Raw genomic sequence first — 21,693 nt, forward strand, 5'->3', positions numbered from 1 at the left:
CGGTCAGCGACTGCATCATGTCACGTGCTTAGAATACTCAGCTTTCACTGAGACGGTCACTACATAGCCTGCAACCCTTGCAATGGGCTGACTGACCCGAGCATCAGTGGTACTGATACCATGTGACCACCACCTCAGTTTTTCGTGATGCACGGGGGCAACTTGCTCACCTGTCCGTATAACATGCTTAAAGCCGCACTTCATTTGGTGTACATTTTGAACAGGGCACATACTAGACAACATGATTACAATTTGTTGCATGTTTAAGGAACTGAGGCCCAGTACTGTGATTATGGAGCCAGCAGCTACATAAAGCAAAATAAAAAGAAAGGGCTAGACAAAATATTTGTGTCAGTACTCCCATTGAAGTAAAAATAAAATATACTATATACAAGTCGCTATGTGCAGAATACTGCTTTATGCATGTTTTTTTCTTTTCATGTTATTAGAAAGGCACCTGTTTAAAGCCACTTGCTCTAAAAAGCCAGCAGAAGGGCTAAGCTCTGAGAGCAGTGGAGTCATTAGTGTCCTCTAGCACTTATCACAAGACTCTTTCCTCTACTGCACTTGCTCAATGTAAGGTGCAGATGATGACATCATGACTGACCTATTTTGTGGACTTTTAACTGTTACTGCATTAAACGTATACATTGCAATTATCAGTTTTAGCAGAGCGTTGCTTACGCTCCGCTCTGCTAGCATTTTAGGTGCACCGGTGGCTGCAGGAACCGCGTTGATTTCGCTTATTTAGCGAGCGCGTCTCCCAGAGACGCCAGCAACTCGCTCTCAACTTGGCTGTACAGCAACAAAGAAACCAAGCAGACACACCTTCCCACTCCGCTGAATCGGTTTCGAAGTAGAACATGGGCAGCGTTCTATGTTCCGCTGCCAGCATGAGCATTGCGCATTAGTTGCCCGCTAGCGTGCTGCTGAGCAGCCGTGTGTAAATTGTGAGGATATACCGGTCTGAGTAGGGCGGACTGTTAACGCTCTGCTAAAACTCTAATATTCATAATGTATAGTTAGGACAGTTTGCACAGCAGCCACAATTTATTTTATAAACAATCTGCACTGTACCAGAAGAAAAAAACTTGGGGTAAAAAAAGATCACAAACAGAGCCTACATTCATTATTCTTGTGGTAAACCTAATCAATGATAATATTACGAAGGAATCCATGCAATTTATTGGATGCAGAATAAACAACATGCTTAAAATTAATATAGATAGTGATGATAGTTAATAAGCCAGCTGTAGCTTGACTATAAATAAACATTTTAACACATTCTACATACCAATTTATCATGAAAAAATTCACTAGATCATTGCAGACCCAACATGTTTTCTTTAGGCTTAAACTATTCACAACGTTAAGCAACAAAATGTATACTCGTGAGCAAAAGCTTATGGACCACAGACTCCCTGGAAAAACTTCCTAATTCAGATGCACAAACTGAAATTGACAAGTGCACTGGAAAGTTTGCAAAGCCAAGTTTAGACTGCAGTCCTCAATTTCAAGTTACATTCATAGGTGGAGAAGAAAATTGGCTTCATCGCAAAATCCCTGGTCCATATACTATTGCTCAGGGGAGTACACATCCATGATAAAAACTATGCTTCTGAGAAGAAAAAACAATTACCCTGTTCCCTTGGCAAGTAACCTGAAACTGAAGACTTCAGTTCAAACAAATGCAATGCATTTGTCAGTTTGAGGTTATCAGCCCAAGTTGTTACGAAATTAGGCTTCTTTAACACAACCTTTGGTCTACATACTTTTGATCAGAGTGTACATTCACAATATATATGCAGGATAAAAACTGTTGCCCAGAACTCTGAACACATTAAGCTATAAAAATAAGTAAATTCAAACTTCCATAAATATTTGTGATTCATGCAGGATTTGTTCAAGCACTAGTACTAAGCCAAAGTGTTTTGAATTTTGTGCTGTCATTGCTGGACCAGCCGACAGGTTTCGTTTTATATTTTTGTGAGTGGATATAACATGAGAGGTTCAGGTGTTGTGGAAGAGGAATTGAAATCCTAATAAAAACGATTTCCAAATATAGTAGTAAATATTTTAGGACTTTCAAAGCTTTAAAAATGCTTTCAAATTCAAAAGTTCTCAGCAGATCTCGACAACTGCATTGTAGTTGCAGTTATAGTGTTAAAAGGACACTAAACAGCAACACTAGATCAGCTTAGACTGGATAAGGTATTCTCTCAAATCACCATTTTTGGCAACTTCACAGTAACAGGTTGAATATTAGAAGATAAAATGGTAAAAAAGTTGATTTTTTTTTTATTTCGTGCCAGAAACCCAGTGCCAATATGTCATTCTGATGTCACAGATTTATATATATTTTTTGTATTTGTGCCATTGTAGTTCACTAGAAGCTCTTGAAACTTCCCAAGTTCTCTTTAGCTCTCTTAGAATATAATATAGTTTGACTTTGGTGATAAAAATTGACCTAGATGCGAGCAAACACCGTAAAATCTATAACATCACAAGTTGGTCACAACAGTGGTGTCAACACCTGCCTTCTATTTTTGCATCTCCTCTGGCCTACCAAGCCTTTTCCCACTGTAAGAGTGGCTTTTTTTTGGTATTGTAGAAGGGTAACTTACTAATACAGCTTAGAAAGTTCCCACACACGGTAAAAGCCTTCAAGACTTTAATCACACTAGTCAGCTGCCATTAATCCCCCATGTCTTCGTTTTCTTCTTCTTCTCCATCTTTGTCCACTTCGCTCTCCGTTCATCCAGGATCACTACACAGCTCAAATTATTTTTCTCTTTAGTGGCTCTTTAAGTAAGATATGATCCCTCCACAATTTCATCAAGCAGGAATACAGATGACGAACAATTTTTTTATTTTTTTTTTGTCTGATGTGCAGTGTGCCTGAAGGGAGGCAAAAATTGTTATTGTGTTGAGCAAGTATTCTGGCCTCAGAGTACGGATTTGATTGCCCTCTTATTTTTTTTGCTTTTTCTAAACCAGTGGCTGTTTTAGGATGTGGTACACTTACGATATTCTGACCAGCTCGAATACACGAAGTAGAGACCATCAGGACTGCAAGAAAATGGAAAAGGAGCAGCATTTACACTAATTGCAAGATATGAAGATCTAGTATCAAAGCAACATTTGCAACATTTCTATATGCATGATGTCGGACAGCTTTTAAGCAGATTTGAGCAATGCTTCCATTTACGGAAGTGGCAGAATATTTGTCAGGTTTCTTCTACTGAGCAGAATTCAGACATTCGGGGATGTAGTCTTGAATATTTCATCATAGTATTAGTATATTCGCTACAGTACCCCTTTCTCAATACTTTGGAGAAAGGAGACTCAAGAATATGATATTTGCAGACTATGCTGGTCCATAGGAAATTTTCAAAATCATGATTTTGAAACCTTGAATACATGGCACGTTGAACAAGCAGCATTAAAAAAATGGTGGCTTTCTTTTTGTTCGATACTTAATGGAACAGCAAAAATCAAGTCACTCCAGATTAGTAGATTAGCATTTTACGGCAACAAATGTACGGCTGTTGCTAAGAAAAATGTTTTCATAAGAAAGAAAATGTGGCAAACGCAACTGAGGAGCGGTACCACATCATTGGAAATAAGGAGCCAACTACAGATGATGTATATCACCCTGACAATCTTTTGTCAACAGCAGTCAACCATTAAAAACAATAAGCAAACTACATTCACTCTAGAAATGAAAGTGCCACTTATCCACATTTATTGGATTTTCCGACAGACACTCTTCCTCTTTCTATTCCGGCTTTCCCTTACCTCGAGTGTAGAGTAGCAAACCGGACGCCCGTCTGGTTGACCTCCATGCCTTTCCTCTCCTTGCTTTCTCTCTCTCTCTCCCCCCACAGACCGACTCACTGACACTACTTTTTAACGCTGCTATTTCAGCCCTAATTTCGCCCTCTGTAAAGCCTTCCAACCTGCCAAGAGTAGCACAGTGCTCCCTCTGAGATTACTGGTGCAGTTGCAACAACAGCGATCTCGGGAGACCATGGGGCGCGAGAGTGATGCAAAGTTATAACATGTACTTCAATGTTCATGGGACAGTTTGAACTGACAAAGGGAAGTGTTACCTTCATCTGCACTTTGCACTTTAACTAAGACATAGCTGAACAAAGAAAAATGACAAATTTCCAACGTCAACGAAAAACATCTGACCTGACTTTCCCTTAGCACACATGTGTAAGGTTCGAACGTAATTATCTGAATATACAGTATAGACCACTTATAACGTAACCGCTTATAGTGCAGGACCGGATATAATACGCAAGCGCATAGCGAGCGAGGGCCACGAAACTTCAGGGGGCGAGCGACGCCGGCACGGCAACGGGCGCATGCGGAGACCGTGGAAGGTGAGGGAGGAGGGCGGCAGGGAAGCAGATTTGGCCTCAGCAACTCCACCGCTTCGGTGGCTCCCCTCGCCCTCCCTCTCAACTCTCTCGTAGCTCCCTCACCTTCGACTGTCACCGTGCGCGCCCGCCGCCGTGCCGGCGCCGCCGCTCCAGCCGGCCCGGCGCCCGCTCCCTGAAGTTTCGTTTTGTGCCGTTATCGAGAAGCGGGCGTTTGCCAGAGTGGGCAGTTTCGCTGGCCGGACTGGGACAGTGCTGCTGCTTCCCTCTGCACGCAGCCGCAGCGTGCAAGGTCAACACGTGACTAGAAAGTAGAGGAAGCATAAAGGAGAAGGCTTCACTGCCATTTTCTACGCGTGACTACGGTAGCGTGGCTGAGATGTCGGCACGTACACGCATGTTCCGGTGCAACGCAGAATCGGCGACCTTGCCATTGGAGAGAAAGTGAAATTTTTTTTTTTTTTTTTTTTTTTGCGCATGACATTGAGGGGGCTCTCCTAAGCTTTTACTCCATGGCGGTGCCGGAGCAATGCCGGTCGGAGGCGCCACCACATGATTTGGCGCGCTGCCGAGAGCATTGTCGGTGCGTGGTATGTTCGAATTAACCGTCGCCAATAATTTCGCGTTTGAATTACCGGGCATTTTTGCCCATTGGAATACACATAACTTTGACAGGACCACAGCGTCAGTTTGAATAAACCGGAAGTTTGAATTAAGCGTGTTCGAATTAACGAGATTCGACTGTAAATTGAATGCAAACGTTATAGCCGCATTCCTTGACTGTCGCATACGCGTGGCGGCTCGGTGCACATGTGCGGGCCTTGAAAATTGTTGCTTTGGTTATAGTGCGGTACCGCTTATAGTGCGGATATTCGCGACTCCAGGGACTTATGTCATAAATGGTCTACACTGTAGATTGACGATACTGAAAGGAATCCAAGGCATAGATAAATATCTTTAAGTAATTGGCATTGTAATTATTTGTTCATGTATTTAGTTAAGTCTGTAACCTCCCTGCTGTAATGCCCAACGGGGCGATGCAGGTAACTAATAAATAAACTAATAAATAAAGTGCCGAAACTCAAATTCACAATGCGAACTTAGTTGATGAGCACGGCTCGTCTCCGCAAGCAAAGCAGAAGCAGCTGTTGCTTGAATGAGTGCAGGCTCGTCCTGGGTGATATTAATACAAACAGCCAGGACAAGTACAGCTCAGGCTTAGTAGTTAAAGGGTTAAATCTTTATTGTACAAGGACATGGTAAATACCATAGCTGCTTGGCTGTACCAGTGGAATAATGAGGAATGGCCTGTGTGTTCCTGATTTGTCATTTTCTCTCAAGACATCGATGTTATTAACTTCATGGAATAGTGTAGATGAATGTTTTCTCTAAACAGACAGGCCTGAATTCAATCTTGAGCCTCCGCATGCAAAACTTGAAACATTCTGAAATCTACTGCTGCTTGCCAAGGGGTGAACAGAAACAGTAAAATTTCTTTTTGCGTGCGAAAGTGAGTGAGCATAAATGAATGTTTTGTGTGTAATAATAATCTGGCAATTATGTATAGGTTGGTGCAGCATCGTAAGCATTGATCCTAACTACTACCACTTGACAAACAAAAAGCTGGGAAGCCTCCGAAAGCACGGCAGGCCCAATGTTTTATTTCTGACAATTCTGCTCATGCAAGACACGAGTAAAATAATTTTGTCAGCAAGAATCTGTTGAATGGTGTTCTTTAACACCAGACATATGCCATGCCTTTGTTCATTAAACAGGCTGAAGGGATGTTCCTCATCCACCACCATGGTCATGAGTGGCGCTGGCTAACACTCCCAGGGCTAGGTTTAGTACATGTACACAAAGACTCAAGAAGTAAACAGCACTATCCTGGCAGCTGTAGCTCAATTGGTAGAGGATTGCATGTGTCCTGTGGAACTTGCAGCGTGAATGCAGTGCAAAGCACCGAAGTATGGGAAGAAATGGTTAGCGGAAAAATGTACAAACACAAGTGTTGTGTTGAAGGCCAAACCCACAAGTTCCTTGACTTGGGATAGCGATTTGGGCGAGTTAGTCCAAGTTCATGGCATGAATGCAGCACAAAGCACTGAAGTGCGGGAAGAAGTGGTTAGCAGAAAGATGTACAAACACAAGCAATGCTGCTCAGCGCTTGTGTTTGTATGTCTAAACAGGCATAATAGCTGAGGATAGGCCAAGCATGCATGAGGGTGATAGGTCCAATGATAGGTTCAACGAGCATGAGGATAATGTCAGAGGGAAAAAGAATACATGACTAGTATTTCACTGCCAGCAGTGTGATAGTGGTCCAGATAATAATCACAGGGAAACATTTTACACAGACATCATAATCCGGTAACTCGTGAACTTTTGGAAGCCAATGAAGTGTCTCTTAGGCACATCATACATTAGTATGACATCGCTGGCACTTTCAAACAAGGAGTTAGCATGTCTAGGAGTAAATGAACAGAAAGACATGGCATACAAGAAATAATTCATTTTTTATATGTGTACTAAAATACAGTAGTTGAAAGTCAGCGATTGTGAATCGTCATATCTCTGTCCTCATCCTGCCTGAGGCTGCTGAAAACTGAATAAACAAACAAGCCCAATTCTAATGCTACCAATGCCAACTTCCACGCTTATCAACTCCTTTGCCTTAACATTTCCACATATAAATGCACAGTTTTATTTGAAATAAAAAAGCTGCGTTTGCAGATGGTGCATGAAGGAGCTGTAACCCACCTAACAGCCATGTCAAGGATACTCCAACCCACGTCTCTAGCGGACACAGACTTGAATTGCTTGAAGTCACCTTGGCTTGTGTCATAGATGCGTATCACACAGTCTGCACAACATGAAATGAACTTGAAACACAGCAAAACAGCAATAACTTTGGCCAAATCTGTAAAACAATCTTATGTTTTAGTCATGAAATAATAGTACTGTGGTGTACACAAAATACCAACAGCTACAGGTAACAAAAGATAAAAATAAACAAGACAGTTCGTTGCTCCCTTTCCCTTAAAGGTGCTATCTAGGACCTAGGAATATTTATACACATACAGTAGTATATGGGTGGTACTTTGTTTCACTGATTTAAGAGGCACCAAGTAAGACAAATTCTGATTTTGGAGCAGTCTGGAGCATGCAAATTTTAATTTAGAGCATTATAATAATTAAGTAGGGTAACAATCACAAAACCTTGCATTCTGTAGCATTAAAGAAGCGTTCAACAACAGCCTTAAGACATTTTTCTTGCCATTTTTGTGTTAAGCACTGGTGAAATGACTGCAGATGTTTTCCAATAGAAGTTGTGAAGAATCTAGGGTTAGTGAACACCACAGTGGTTTATTCAAAGACATTTCTCAGTAACATTGACAGCACTAACTAGCTCAAACCATGATTCTGCATGAGATTTACTTCGATTTGCCACTCACTAGACTCACTAGAAGCACCTAGACATGTGGAGTTCACATTGAGTGATTGTGTGTATGCCAACCGACTAAGCTTAACAGAGGAAAAATTCCTCCTTTCTTGGCCTCTCCTTTTCAAAATCCCCTCGGTGCACATGCCTTCCCTCGCGCTCGCCCTTCTTGATTGTGATGAACACGCTAGTGAGCAATGAGATCGACGCGATATTAGGATCCACAATCACTGCGATCATGGGGCTGCACACCGCGATCAAGAGCAACTGTCATGGTGCCAGCGCAAGTCAAAACAAAACAGCAAGGAAAACAAAAGGTGTGGCCAGCAATACGCAGAAACGGCACCAGTACAATTGCGTGACTCCGCTGGACCAACAGAGAGGCGTGGATAAGCCCCAGATCTCCTCGCTTGCCCTCGCTAGCCGGCTCCGGCGGCAAGATAAAAAAATGTCGCTACCCTAAGTTATATTCAGCGGGCTTAATTGAGTGCGACTGTTCGCCACCATTGACGACCAGAATACAGAATTTATTGCTTTAAGTATTTCGTGGGACAAGCTAATGTAAAGAAATAAATCCTGCTCGTTCAAATAAAAGAACAAGGCAACGTATATGTTGAAGGGATATGCCAGCTCTCTTTGCGCACTGCAATATATAACTGACAATACGCTGAGGTTTTGGCATAGAACATAGAGGAGGAAAAAAAAAAAAAAAAGCTTTGCCCTCATTTTTCTTACATGTATGCAAACTTTCTTTTCCAAGTGAATGGAAATAGAGTTGACAAAGAATACAACAGCCAAGCTTGATTTAGTGTTTCTCTTTCTTGTTCCTTCAAAGGCAACTGGCACTCTCTATTTGAATAATAACGACCCCATAGGTTCGGATGTACAGTGTAGACCGCTTATAACGTAAGTCGCCGGAGTCGCGAATATCTGCACTATAAGCGGTACTGCACTATAACCAAAACAACGATTTTCAAGCACTGCACGTATGCAAAACATGTAGACCAAGCATGTAGACACACTTTGTACTATCGCGCGCACATCGCAATTACGTTTTCACCAGTGAGCTGGCGAAAACATAATCGCGATGTAGCCGGGGCTCTTCAAGCTCGACAGCTTTGCACCGAGTCAAAACGAAACAACTGTTTGCCGCAACCGCTGTGGAAAAAACCGTGACCACTATCGACACGATTATGAACGGTGACTTTGCGGTGCTGAAGGCATGCGCCCGACACACGCACCTAGTCTGGACGAATTAAATACCATTCACGGCAACAACTGCAGTCGAAACCGCGGTCGCTATCTATGCGATCATCGATGGCGACTACGCAGTTTTCTAGGCACGCGGCCGATGCGCGTACCGAGTAAAAACGAAACTACTATTCGCCGCATTCGCTGCGGAGAAAACCGCGGCCGCTATCGACGCGATCGTGGATGACGACTACGCAGTTACGAAAGCCTGCGGCGGTAAACGCAAGAATTCAGGCTTTAAAGACACAAATAGGCTCTAAGCGTTCCGGCGTTGCTGTCATTTTCACGTACGATTTCAACTGATGGCTGTGGCGATGTGAACTCCGCCGCTTCGTTTTGGTTGGACACTAGCGCCGTTCTTGCTCTTTTTCGTCGCACATTTGCGGCGCTCCTCGCTCACCGAGCTCCAAAAGTAGTCCGGATTAACCGATGTGCGGCCAAATAAGTCCGAATTAATGAGAGTTTGATTGCATTGCATAATGCATACGCCGGCCGGCAGCACGCGTCTTGTTGAGAAACGTGCTTGCTGCCGCCCTTTTCGGCGATATTTTCCTGCGGAAGCCACAATATAACCGGTATTTCGTCTCGCGTGGCTGCACTGTAAGCGGTATGCATATACATGGAGTGCTATGGGAAAATTAACGGGAGTCTGAAAAGACCGTACTATATCCGGTCCTGCACTATAAGCAGTTACGTTATAAGTGGTCTATACTGTATTATTTTTCATCTGGAGTGAGTGTAGCATTTAAAGTACTAAAATTCACAGAGCAATATGCTGCTCACTTTGGCGCCAGGCGTCATGTTATAGATGCTGTAACATGACACCTGGTACTGAAGAAGTTCACTATGGTTTTCTCTCGGAAATTTCGCAACAAACTTTAGATCTGAGGAAAAATATTCAAAACATGCCAATTTGGCCAATGTAAATATTTAAGCTAATAAGTGCTGTTTACCTTTAAAGGGGTCCTGAAACACGCCTAGGGCTTGGTGAAAAAAACACAGTACACAATAGCATACGCTACTGTGAGCACCTCAGCCGAATTTTGCAGCCGTGCATGGCACGTATGATGCCAGAGCACAACGCTTCCCGCTATCCTCCCTGCCCCCCCACCCCCTCGCTCGCTCCCTCACTGGTGCCTCGAGCGCAACGGAAGGAGGCGCGCTTCCTCCCTGCTTTTCTCTCGCGCGCGAGACGCGGTCGTCCGCTCCCCTCGCATGCTTTCACTCGCACATTCAGCATACGGCCGCGCGGCTTCTCTCGCACACTTTCACTCGCACATACAGCATACGGCGCACGGCGACATATGCTGTATGTGCGAGTGAAAGTGTGCGAGGGGAGCCGACGACTGCGTCTCACGCGCGAAAGAAAGCATACGGCGCGCGGCGACGGCGTTATCGCCCTTGGACTTTATATGGAACATCTATGAGCCAAAACCAACTTTAGGGCCACAACGCGTCATAGAAATCATCTTTAGATAGCAAAAGCGGATATCAAAGGCCATACTTTTGCTGGCGGAAACCGAAAATACGTAATAAATGTCACCCCCAGCACTTTGGGCGGCCAATGCCATCGTCAAGCAACCAAGCCAAGCGACATGAAAAGTCAAAATGGCCACTCGGGCTGGCGCGGGGTGGCACTTCGCAACGTATGATGCGGGAACGGTCCCACAGTTGCGACGTAACAGCGGGGTTTACCAATACATTGGGTTCTATGGGAGCTGTGCCGGGACCGGCCGAAAACGACGTAACAGCCGGGAAAACGCAGCACCCGGGAACGTAACAGCGGGGTTCTACTGTATAGTGTTGAACGTTCGCCGCCGTAGCATAACTACGCCGCACGTGGCGTGCGTCTGCGTTATGCCGAGTTATATACGCTCCTTTAGCGATGATGATGATGATATCTGGTGTTTAATGGCGCAAGGGCCAATACCTTTAACTGATGTGCACGCTGGTGACGTACTTGCACAAGCGAACATAAAGACGACGTTTCGTTCAACTCTCGGAAATTGTGTGATTGCTGTAGTGATAAGTGCGAAAGGAAGTGTGCTACTCATGCTACTCAGTGCAAGAAAACGCAGCCACGTGTAGCTATCAGCACAGCGAAGGAATGAAACATCTGTGGAGACACCATGAACTAGACCGTAAGTTGAGGCATAGCCTCCGAGTTTGGTGCGTCATAGGCCCCAATATCGGAAATAGTGGCGTCTACGTGAACATTCAAAATCAAATTTGAACTGGACACAACGGTGACATTCAGTAGGTGGAGCATTGTGGGCACGAACCCGCTTTGCTGCAGCGTTCTCAGTGCAAGGCATTAAAGAAGGAGCAGGAGCACTGCAAAGGGGATCAAAAATGATCTTTGATTTCCTATCACTCCACTTCTGCCAAATACACTGAAGTACATTTTACTGCAAAGTATTCCTGAAATAGTCTATTTTAACTTCAAAGGAATTCCTCTACTTCAATAAAAACTGTTTCAGGGCCACTTTAAAATGTGAAAATGAGCACTCTTATGAAATTTGCTGTGTTTACATGTGGAACTTTCAAGCATGCACCATCCATACAACAGCTGGTTCTTTTTTTCTTTTCTTTTTTTTGAAAAAAATATTTGTAATCATTTAAGCATGTGGTAAATTTTTCTATTATCTGATTCAATACCTGGCTCTTTCCCCTTGATTCAATAAGACATTGCAGAGCTACTACTTGGTATCCACTGTGGGGATGCGCGACTCTCACGCGTCCCCTGATGTTCTCCCCGCATAGCTCGCGTCTCCCGTAATCCGGCTTCTCCGCGTGGCTAAGCACTGGCGGGGGTCGTGGTGGTTGTGGCACATTGCGAGAGATGGCGCGAGTGTCGCGATGCTAACGCCACCGAACGGTGGGGTGACTTGGAAGGTCAAAGGCGCTTCCTCTTTGGCTTGGGATAGGCAACCAACATGCACGAACGCCTCGCACGAACGCCTCGCGCGTACGCCGGCCCGCTTCGCGGGACCGTCTCATGAGGCTAAGGGCAGGACACCTGTATGGACGAACACGGATTGTTCGAACGCGCCACCGTTCGCGTGACCGTACACATGAACGACTAGGCGACGGTGTCATAGCATGGGGTGTGGGGATGCGCGACTCTCACGCGTCCCCTGATGTTGTTTTCCCCGCATGTCTCCTGTAGTCCGGCTTCTCTGCGTGGCTAAGCCCGGCGGTGGTTGCGGCGCGTTGCGAGAGATGGCGCTAGTGTCGCGATGCTAACGCTACCAAACAGCGGGGTCACTTGGGAGAAAAGGGTCGGAGGCGCTCTCTCTTTGGCTGGGGATCGGCGACGAACACGCACGAACGCTTCGCGCGACCGTCGCGCGAGGCTTAGAGCGGGACACCGGTATGGACGAACACGGATCGTTCGAGCGCGCCACCGTTCGCGTGACTGTACACGTGAACGACTAGGCGATGGTGTCATAGCATGGGGCGAACGTATTCGCTCGCTATCGGGTCGCGGTGAGTCGGACTTCCTTGATTTGTCGCGCGCCCGTGTGAATGTTCTATTGGTTGTAATTCGGCTAGTATGTATTAGTGTATGAAAGGTGCAATAAATGCCCTTGTGATTGTTTGCACTACTGTATTGTCGTTCCTTTGTCCCAAGAGCACATGTGAGACCCCACATCTGGCGCCCAACGTGGGGCTCTTGGGGCATCGGACGATAATTTTAACAGCTTTGCTCGGTTCGAGATGTTTCAACCGAAAGCGTAGTTCTAGCGTGGATTTTGATCGCTAGTGTCGGCGGTGTGCTTTCTTGAGCGAGGCGACGGTTGCTGTAGCGTGTTTGAACTTTTCAACATGCTAAGCCTTTTCGTGAGTGTTTTGAAGTACACTCGTCGGTACGAGAGCCACGTGGTCTGCATCCTGGGAGAGCGAGGCCTAGCGCCCGCGGAGCATTGGCAAGCCTGAAGCGAGTGAGTACAGAAGCCTCGTGGGTGGTCCGAATTTCTTATGTAAATAGCTTCTTCTATATCTTTGACTTCGGAAGTCGAGGCTCAGGGAGCCGGGTGGCCGCGGGCCAAGGGTGCCGCTACGGGCTGACTGGTATTGCGGCCTGGCACCGGGCGCTCCGACACCGTCTGGGACGGTGGGCGCCGTCAACTCGGATGCTGTGTGCACCGAGCGGAGTAGGACCACCTCACAGAGCTAACGTCTCCTCGCGGCTGCCTGTTCTTGTGCCCATTTTGGGCGTTGTTTTTGTTTTTTTTGGATGCCGGTTGTTGTCAAAGTAGCGACGCATTAGGCCTAAGGCTTAACAAAGCCGCCTGTCGCACGTTGAGGCGCACAACCTGGTGGACTGTGGTGTTGAGATGTCGCACATTGCTTCCCTCATTAGTTCGCCTCGCACGAATTGAAATTACTCGTTCGACTCAAGAAAGCAAGCTTTGTTCACGTGAACTTAGCATCTGAAATGCCGTCCGAAATTTCGCTAGCCGAATTGAACATCGTACCACGTGGGCGATGCGTGTGCCGAATTTCTCTCCCTTGCACTACTTTGGTGTTTGTCGAGTGCGTTGAGTGTACGCAGCGTGAGTAGAGTCACCCCTGGTTTGCTGTCACCTGCACATCGTCTGCGCTGCTGCCCCAGCCTACGAACGAGCTACCCCAGGCGATGCAGATGCCTGTGGCCAGTTCGGCACAGCGATTTCGGCGGCCGCCTGTGTCCGGCTCGTTACCCTCGGCGGCTGGGAAAAGAGCCAGCAGTCACCAACGGCTACAGCGGCTCTCGCCGGCAGGGCGCGTCGGCGCGAGCGAAGCTTGCTCGTGCCGACTTCTGCGTCGCCGTTTCCGGAGTCATGGGCTGGAGTCGTGCCGTCGAATCTGCAGAGCTGGTGCTGTGACCAACGGACGCCAGCGGTGAACCCCAGAGACAATCTCGGCTCGCATGTTGTGGATAACATGTAGACATTTCCTCGGCGGCAGCCACTGTCGCATGTACTAACTCTTGTTCGCGACGCGCGCATTGTGGGACCTTGTGACATGTTTCGCCGGCGTATGTGTAGTGATTTAAGGTTGGGGGGATGTGGGGATGCGCGACTCTCACGCGTCCCCTGATGTTGTTTTCCCCGCATGTCTCCTGTAGTCCGGCTTCTCTGCGTGGCTAAGCCCGGCGGTGGTTGCGGCGCGTTGCGAGAGATGGCGCTAGTGTCGCGATGCTAACGCTACCGAACAGCGGGGTCACTTGGGAGAAAAGGGTCGGAGGCGCTCTCTCTTTGGCTGGGGATCGGCGACGAACACGCACGAACGCTTCGCGCGTGCGCCGGCCCGCTTCGCGCGACCGTCGCGCGAGGCTTAGAGCGGGACACCGGTATGGACGAACACAGATCGTTCGAGCGCGCCACCGTTCGCGTGACTGTACACGTGAACGACTAGGCGATGGTGTCATAGCATGGGGCGAACGTATTCGCTCGCTATCGGGTCGCGGTGAGTCGGACTTCCTTGATTTGTCGCGCGCCCGTGTGAATGTTCTATTGGTTGTAATTTGGCTAGTATGTACCGTATTTACTCGAATCTAGGCCGACTCCGATTCTAAGCCGACCCCCCCAAAAGTTCGAAGTCCGAAAAAAAAAAACTTACCTCGAATGTAGGCCGAACGAAAAAGCGAGGACAGCATTCGCAAAATGAAACAGCATTTATTAAATTTGAACATGCCGAGCTCATTCTATGTCACCATCGCTGCTAGCCTCGTCGCTATCTTCCTTACTGCTGACATCTTCAAACAGTGCGCTATATTCAGTACCATCCAGCGCATTAAGAGATGCTGCATTTTTGGAAGGAGCGCACGTTGCGGCGCACGCAAAAACCATCTCCCGTGGCCCCCTCCAACGACAGACCGATGCCGAAGTTCCGCCCGGTTTGAACGTTTGACGATGCCTCTACGGCTAGCTCAACTACCGTATTTACTCGATTCTCACGCTTCCTCGATTGTAACGCGCACCCGTTTTCCGTGAGGAAAAATTTGGAAAAATACATTTCCTCCCGATGCACTGATGTTGCGATGAATAAAAAAAAGTCGCAGTTTCGCCCGAAAGGCGATGTATCGAATGCGGTAGCAAATTATTAGACCGCTATTAACAAGCACGGTGTCACGCGCGCTCAAGCAAACATGAACACACCTCGCTCGTTGACCGCGGAAACGAACTGTCAAAACGCTGGAGACCAAGCGCGCCTTCGTGCTAGCATGCCTCTCGCTTCAACGTGGCGAAAACACGGCGCGCGGCGGACTTTACCAGTCGCAGATTGCTTTCAAGATAGGGCCAAGCCTGATCGTATCGCCGGAGTGGATCGTCGCAGATTACGTCCTGCTTCGGTCCACTGAAACCGTTCCGCATTGCTTTGCTGGCGAAAATCCTCTCCTTCTGTTTGCGCCAGTCCCACTCGCAAGTTTCGGATTCTCCGAACGCCCGTGATGCGGCCCGATTTCCGTCCGTCTCCGCACAGATGATCACTTTCCTTTTAAATGCGGCATCATGATGAACTCGGTACTTCATGCTGACAGACAGAGCAGACGCTGAGAACGTGAAGACACACGGTAGACTATTGCCTAAGCACGTGTACTGCAGCACACGGAGGAAGCTTCCGCATGCTACGGTAGCTAGGCACGACGCGCGTGCGAGGCGGCCATTTTGAAATGCCGACGCAGATTTAGGGTTGTATTGAAAGCGCGCGTTAGATTCGAGTAAATACAGTATTCGTTTAGAAAGCGGCACTATAGTGGCATCGCCCATTTGGTGCCATTACGATAACGCCACACCGCGCGCCGATGCTGCACCATACCGATACTACCGATACGACGGAGGTCAAAATGGCGACGTCGCTCGTGTACTTCAGCTGGCTACTGGCGCGGCTAGTAGCGGCTGCGATACTGACTTTTCTAGATGGCGCTAACTATGTACCATATTTATCAGTTTCAGTTAAAAACTGGCGCGTTTTTTAAAATCCTCGAATCTAAGCCGACCCTAGAGTTTCGTATGTGATTATTTGAAAAAAACTATCGGCCTAGATTCGAATAAATACGGTATTAGTGTATGAAAGGTGCAATAAATGCCCTTGTGATTGTTTGCACTACTGTATTGTCGTTCCTTTGTCCCAAGAGCACATGTGAGACCCCACAGGGGCGAACATATTCGCTCGCTATCGGGTCGCGGTGAGTCGGACTTTCTTGATTTGTCACGCGCCCATGTGAATGTTCTATTGGTAGTAATTCGGCTAGTGTGTATTAGTGTATGAAGGGTGCAATAAATGCCCTTTTGATTGTTTGCACTACTGTGTTGTCGTTCCTTTGTCCCAAGAGCCCGTGTGAGACCCCCCACCACACACCTAAACTAACAAAGAAATGGAGTGTTAGGCATTAAAATCTAGTACAGAAGTTTTAAATGTGCATTTTCTTTTGTGGCAGGTGGAGGTTGACAGCCTGCATTTTATCACAGTAGTCACTACCTTTATCCTGACAAAAGTCCTGCAGGCTGCGTGTAATTGTACAGCCTGCCTAGGGGAATGCCGCCTATGACTCATTCACACGAGCATCATTTGCTTCTGAGAATACCACTTACTTTACTTGGTGCCAAAACCTCCTGAAAAACTGCCTTTCCAAAACCAGAATTTTGCATCGCAGTAGTACACAAGCACCTCAGTGACTCAGAAGCACACGATGACTCAGTTTACAAGATCAAAGTGAGAAATATATATGAATGGGTGAATACTCCTGCTCCTAAAAATTAGAAGAACAAGGCAACAGCCAACATTACGACAAGGGGACTTGCCGAAAAGAAAAGCAGGCAACCTGCACTATTCATTTTAGGTAATGCTTTACAGCTTGTCAGCAACAATACACCAAAGAAGTGCTTCCTTACTTGTATTTTTGTTGCCCATTCACTACCTACACATATTAGATGTTTCACATGACTCGAACAAAACCTTTTTAAAAAGTGGCCAATCGTAGGCGAGTGTGACCAACAGCATATTGGTCACATTCGCATTGAATTGTTCAGTAGAGTGCTTAGTTAGCTCGAAAAAAGAAGAAAGCAAAAGGATGCCACTCTGCATTTGTGCACCTTGAATGCAGTGCTCTCAAGAGCGTTAACAAATGCTGCTTGCACATTGGCTACAAGAAAAGAACTGAAGTGTTTCCATTGCCTGCCAATGCAAGCCTATCACTTATCCAGTGACAATGGTGGCTTTCCATTTTCAAAATGAACATGCTGAAGTGGCTGCCTGGCTTATGCTGAACAGTGAGGCAAATTGCCCTTTTTTTATTATTGTTATTTTTTTTATTGACATGCGGGGTTCTATTGAAACACTACTGAGAGTGCTGCAATCCAGGTCGGCAGATGCACAGTAACGTAATGATTTGCAAACGAAATGTAATGATATCATGGAAAGAACATCATTGGATGTTTGCTCAACAACTTTTCCAAAAACAACTTGTACATTAAAACAAATATATTTGACAGAAACATTCTTCTGCGCCTGAGTAATTACCGTTGAGGCTTACCCTGGCAGGCTGTCATAAATATATCACCATGGCGGGCAAACGTTCCACAAAAAGTTTTGCTTGGGTAGAACACTGCATCTGCTTGGAAGTTTGGCAGCAACCTAATGGCAAATGAAGAAGCACACACATCAGTAACAATAGCCGCGAAAACACAGCGCAGGGAGGAAGGACTCTGCCCCCGCTGCCGATGGCTTTCAAGATACAGTCGCCTGGGTGAAAGCGCGGCGTAGTGCGAGGCCTCCCCCCCTCCCTACCCTGCCCCCGGAGCCTTGCGGCTCGACAGGTGCAGAGTTAAAAAAGCCTCCGCCCCCTCTCCAGAGCGTTGCGCGCGAATGGAAGACTGCGCACTTCCTTCCTGCTTCCCGCTCTTGCGTGCGCGAGATTGAGCCACGATCGCCAGCTCACCCTCGCACGCTTTTACTCGCACATAGACACGGTGTAAGAATAAGGAGAGGTGTTGACACTCTCCCCCCAACGCGCGCGAAAGCTCCGCTCGCTCGCGTCCAGATTATGTTCGACTTGGTTGCAGCTGGTTCGGCGCTGTTGTAGAGGGCGCTGCGGTATGCGGTCCCAGCCTCGGCGGCAAGGCGCGTGCTGCCGCTGCTTCGTCTTCCTGCTTGCATGTGCGGTTGCGCTGTTTTGAAGGCACGATTTTTGTTCGCGTTCGTTTCATGAGCTTGTGCTTATGTATGGCGCTGCGGTATGCGGTCCCAGCCTCGGCGGCAAGGCGCGTGCTGCCGCTGCTTCGTCTTCCTGCTTGCATGTGCGGTTGCGCTGTTTTGAAGGCACGATTTTCGTTCGCGTTTGTTTCATGAGCTTGTGCTTGGGTATTGTCGCCACGGGCCCTCGACGAAGGTGGCAGCGGCCTTCTGAGGGGCGTTTGAAATGGCTAGAAAGTGCTTCGTTCCGAACTGCAATTCTGGGTACTTGACTTGTGCGGAGCGTGTGCCTTTATTCAAAGTGCCGTCCGACAGCGGTCGTCTAGAGCAGTGGCGCCGTGCAAATCTGAGGGCAGACCGAACTCTAACGCCTACCGACCATGTCTGCACCAGCCATTTTTGAGAGGATACGATATCGATGGCATATTACGCGGAGCGCTCGATAAAAGGATTCCCACCTTATTTCCAAACTGTCCAAAGAACCTCACACGGTCAAATAAACCTCGAAAGCCACTGCGGAAAAGAGAACCTCCTGTGTGCCAGAGTGGTTTGTGCAAATTTTGCTGCATGTACAAGATGGGTGGTTTACTATCATGCACTAAGATTTGAAAATATGTAAATGTCACGTAGCTGGGCAGAACGAAGGTAATGTTGTCTGCCATCGCTTGGAGATACTCAGATTATTTTTTTTATTCCGCTTAATTACATAATTATTTTCATAATTGAATAATCAACTTTTTTAATGCTATAATTTGATAAAAAGTGTGAACGAAAGAATTGTACAGCAGCATGGAAAACACCCAATATAACTTTCTGTTGCTCCAATACGTGATACATAAAAGTGTTTTCCGAGCGTGAACGAAACCCGCGAATACAGCAATAAATTGCCGCGCGACAGGCCGCTCGAAGCACTTTGCGTATATTCGTGAGCTTCTTTCATGCTCGGAAAAACACTTCTACGTAGCGCGTATTGAGCAATAGAAAGCTGTATCGGGAGTCTTTCATGTTGCTCTACAATTTTCTCATTGACACATTTAATCTAATTATAATAATTCAGAAGTTGATCAATAAATAGGACTAATTATCTAATTAGGCGGAATGTAAAAAATAACTGAGTATCTCCAAGGGACAGCAACAACATTATTATGGTTCTGTCCAGCTACGTGACATTTGCATATTTTGAAATATTTGTGCCCCCTGTAAAATACTGCTGTTTTCTGTGCAGATGTGTGCCTAATTTTCAAATTTGTTCAATCCTGGCTACTGAATTTTTTTTTTACAATGCGCGTGCGGTGTATATTACATGCTTGCATGTTTTTATGCATCATTTTTCCATTGTGGAAGTGTATGAGACCGCAAGCTTCTGGGATGGCTATCACCTATTGAAATTATCGAGCTGTTTCATGCACAAGTTTTTTTGTATTGTGTCTATGCTAAAAAAAAAAAAGGTCTATGGGATTATTGTGTGGTGGGTGTAAGTGTATTTGTGGACAGGCTGTAGCATGCATTGTCAAACACGCTTACATTGGCACATTCTCATATGCAATTTAAGAAAAAAGAAAGTCACCTCTTTTTTTAGATCTTGCAAGAGCCACTCAGTCCTGAGGACAATGGACGAAAGCCCAATGAAAAATATACATGGTCTATGTTAGGTGGAATTGGAATAAAAAAGGCATTTGCTCAAGTTTTCATCAGTAAACTGTGGTAGTGATGCTCTAATTCAAGATAGACGCCTGCCTTCGTCCTGCCTAATAAATTCCCATTTGAAAGAGTTTTTACATAGCTGATGTGCATTCTCATCTTAAGTTCTAGCCATGAACAGCCACTTTGCTCTAGTGCATTGCATATCGTAAGCTTGCGCCGTTTCATTTCTTGATTTACATCGCGGTCACATTGAATTCGCGCAACGATGATTGAACGGTTTTCTGAGTGTGAATGGAAGCAGCGATAAGCATGAAATACATTTTCTGGTGCAGTCACAATTTTCTTCTGATCGAGGGGTAGCACGTGGGCTAACACTCATTTTTTTATGCTTGGATGAACGGCTAGACCGGACGAAACAAATTGTGCGCGCGAGGGTAACTTCAGTGGGCTTTGAGTGCTGCCCGATTGATCCGTGTTCACGTCATCCACGCCTTGCACAAGGAACCTTCATGTTAGCGAAGCCTGGTACACTTATCACTTTAATGTGAAATAAAGATTTTTTTTTCGCGCTTTGAGATTTACTCACTCCACTATGAACGAAAATTTAGCGGAGGCAGAGGAATGCCAAGCCGCCGGCGCCGCTAAGCTGGGACCACTGGCCGCGGCGCCATCTATCTGCTCGCAGCAGAGCTACTCAGTGAGCCCGCGCACGGCCGAATATAATCTGGACGCTCGCTCGCGCGCAGTGTCAACACCTAAATATTCTTCCACCGTGCACATAGAGCATATGGCGCACGCCAACGATTTTATCGCCCATGGACTTTATACGGAACCTGACGGCGATGATGACTGCGACGACAGAAATGCGCCTGGAGTGTCCATATAATTGCTATCACAAAAAAAGTTACCTTATTTTTTTTAAATTGGCAGCTACAATAAAACCTCGTTAATACATAGTTGGTGGGGAACATGGATCAGGTACGCACTAAGCAATTTGCTAATTAACCGACAATGGCAGATGAGCGGCTATAGACTTACCAGCCAAAAAACATGTTAATTCTCACTCAAACAGACACACGCAGACAAGTTTTATTAGCACGCAGGCAGCAAAAAAATCTGCGATTTTCCCTTGCCGCCATGTTGGCCTTGCAGCGACAATGGCATCCTCAAACTGAGCAAGGCCGCGAGCCAGTTTCTCCATCAGGCCCCACTTCTAAGTGAGCGCCCTCTTGACTAAAAAAAATTAAATTATGGGGTTTTACGTGCCAAAACCAGTTCCGATTATGAGGCACGCCGTAGTGGGGGACTCCGGAAATTTGGACCACCTGGGGTTCTTTAACGTGCACCTAAATCTAAGTACACGGGTGTTTTCGCATTTCGCCCCCATCGAAATGCGGAGGGCCGTGGCGGAATCGAATCCCGGCCACGGCCCTCTTGACTGTCAAAGCACTAGCCGCATCAGATACGGAAGGGCTATCATCCACGTCATCATCCATGACAACGGTGTGGAAGGGCTAGAAGCTATGGGAGCAAAAAACACGTCATGTTTTGAGGTCACTATTGGTGGCGACTGCAGTCTGGGAAAGGTCTGTGCGCTGCAATTTCGCTATCTATGGTCTGCGTGCGCAACACTTCGCCGATTTCATGCTTGTGCGCGCCGAAAAATGACTGTTTGGCATGCGTTTAGCGACTGCAGTTTAAACGGTCAGCCAACACCGTAGGTTCAATGGCGACAATACGGGGGATTCATCGAGACTATATTTAAATCAGAATTACTTATTAAGC

The 21,693-nt window shown here is 46.5% G+C and overlaps 1 protein-coding gene across 3 annotated transcripts in view; it reads right to left on the minus strand.

The window, feature by feature from the left end:
* LOC119464343 (DDB1- and CUL4-associated factor 11-like) overlaps positions 1 to 21,693 on the minus strand; it is a 69,583-nt gene that overhangs the window by 26,114 nt on the left and 21,776 nt on the right. For all 3 annotated transcript variants that reach the window (XM_049668689.1, XM_037725269.2, XM_037725277.2), the window contains exons 6-8: positions 17,606 to 17,706; positions 7,149 to 7,251; positions 3,026 to 3,069 (exon numbers count right to left, since the gene is read on the minus strand). In XM_049668689.1, coding sequence (XP_049524646.1) covers positions 3,026 to 3,069; positions 7,149 to 7,251; positions 17,606 to 17,706 — 248 coding nt within the window. The remainder of the gene's footprint in view (positions 1 to 3,025; positions 3,070 to 7,148; positions 7,252 to 17,605; positions 17,707 to 21,693) is intronic.

The sequence above is a fragment of the Dermacentor silvarum genome, chromosome 1 (assembly GCF_013339745.2).
Source record: "Dermacentor silvarum isolate Dsil-2018 chromosome 1, BIME_Dsil_1.4, whole genome shotgun sequence".
Classification (NCBI taxonomy): Eukaryota; Metazoa; Arthropoda; class Arachnida; order Ixodida; family Ixodidae; genus Dermacentor; species Dermacentor silvarum.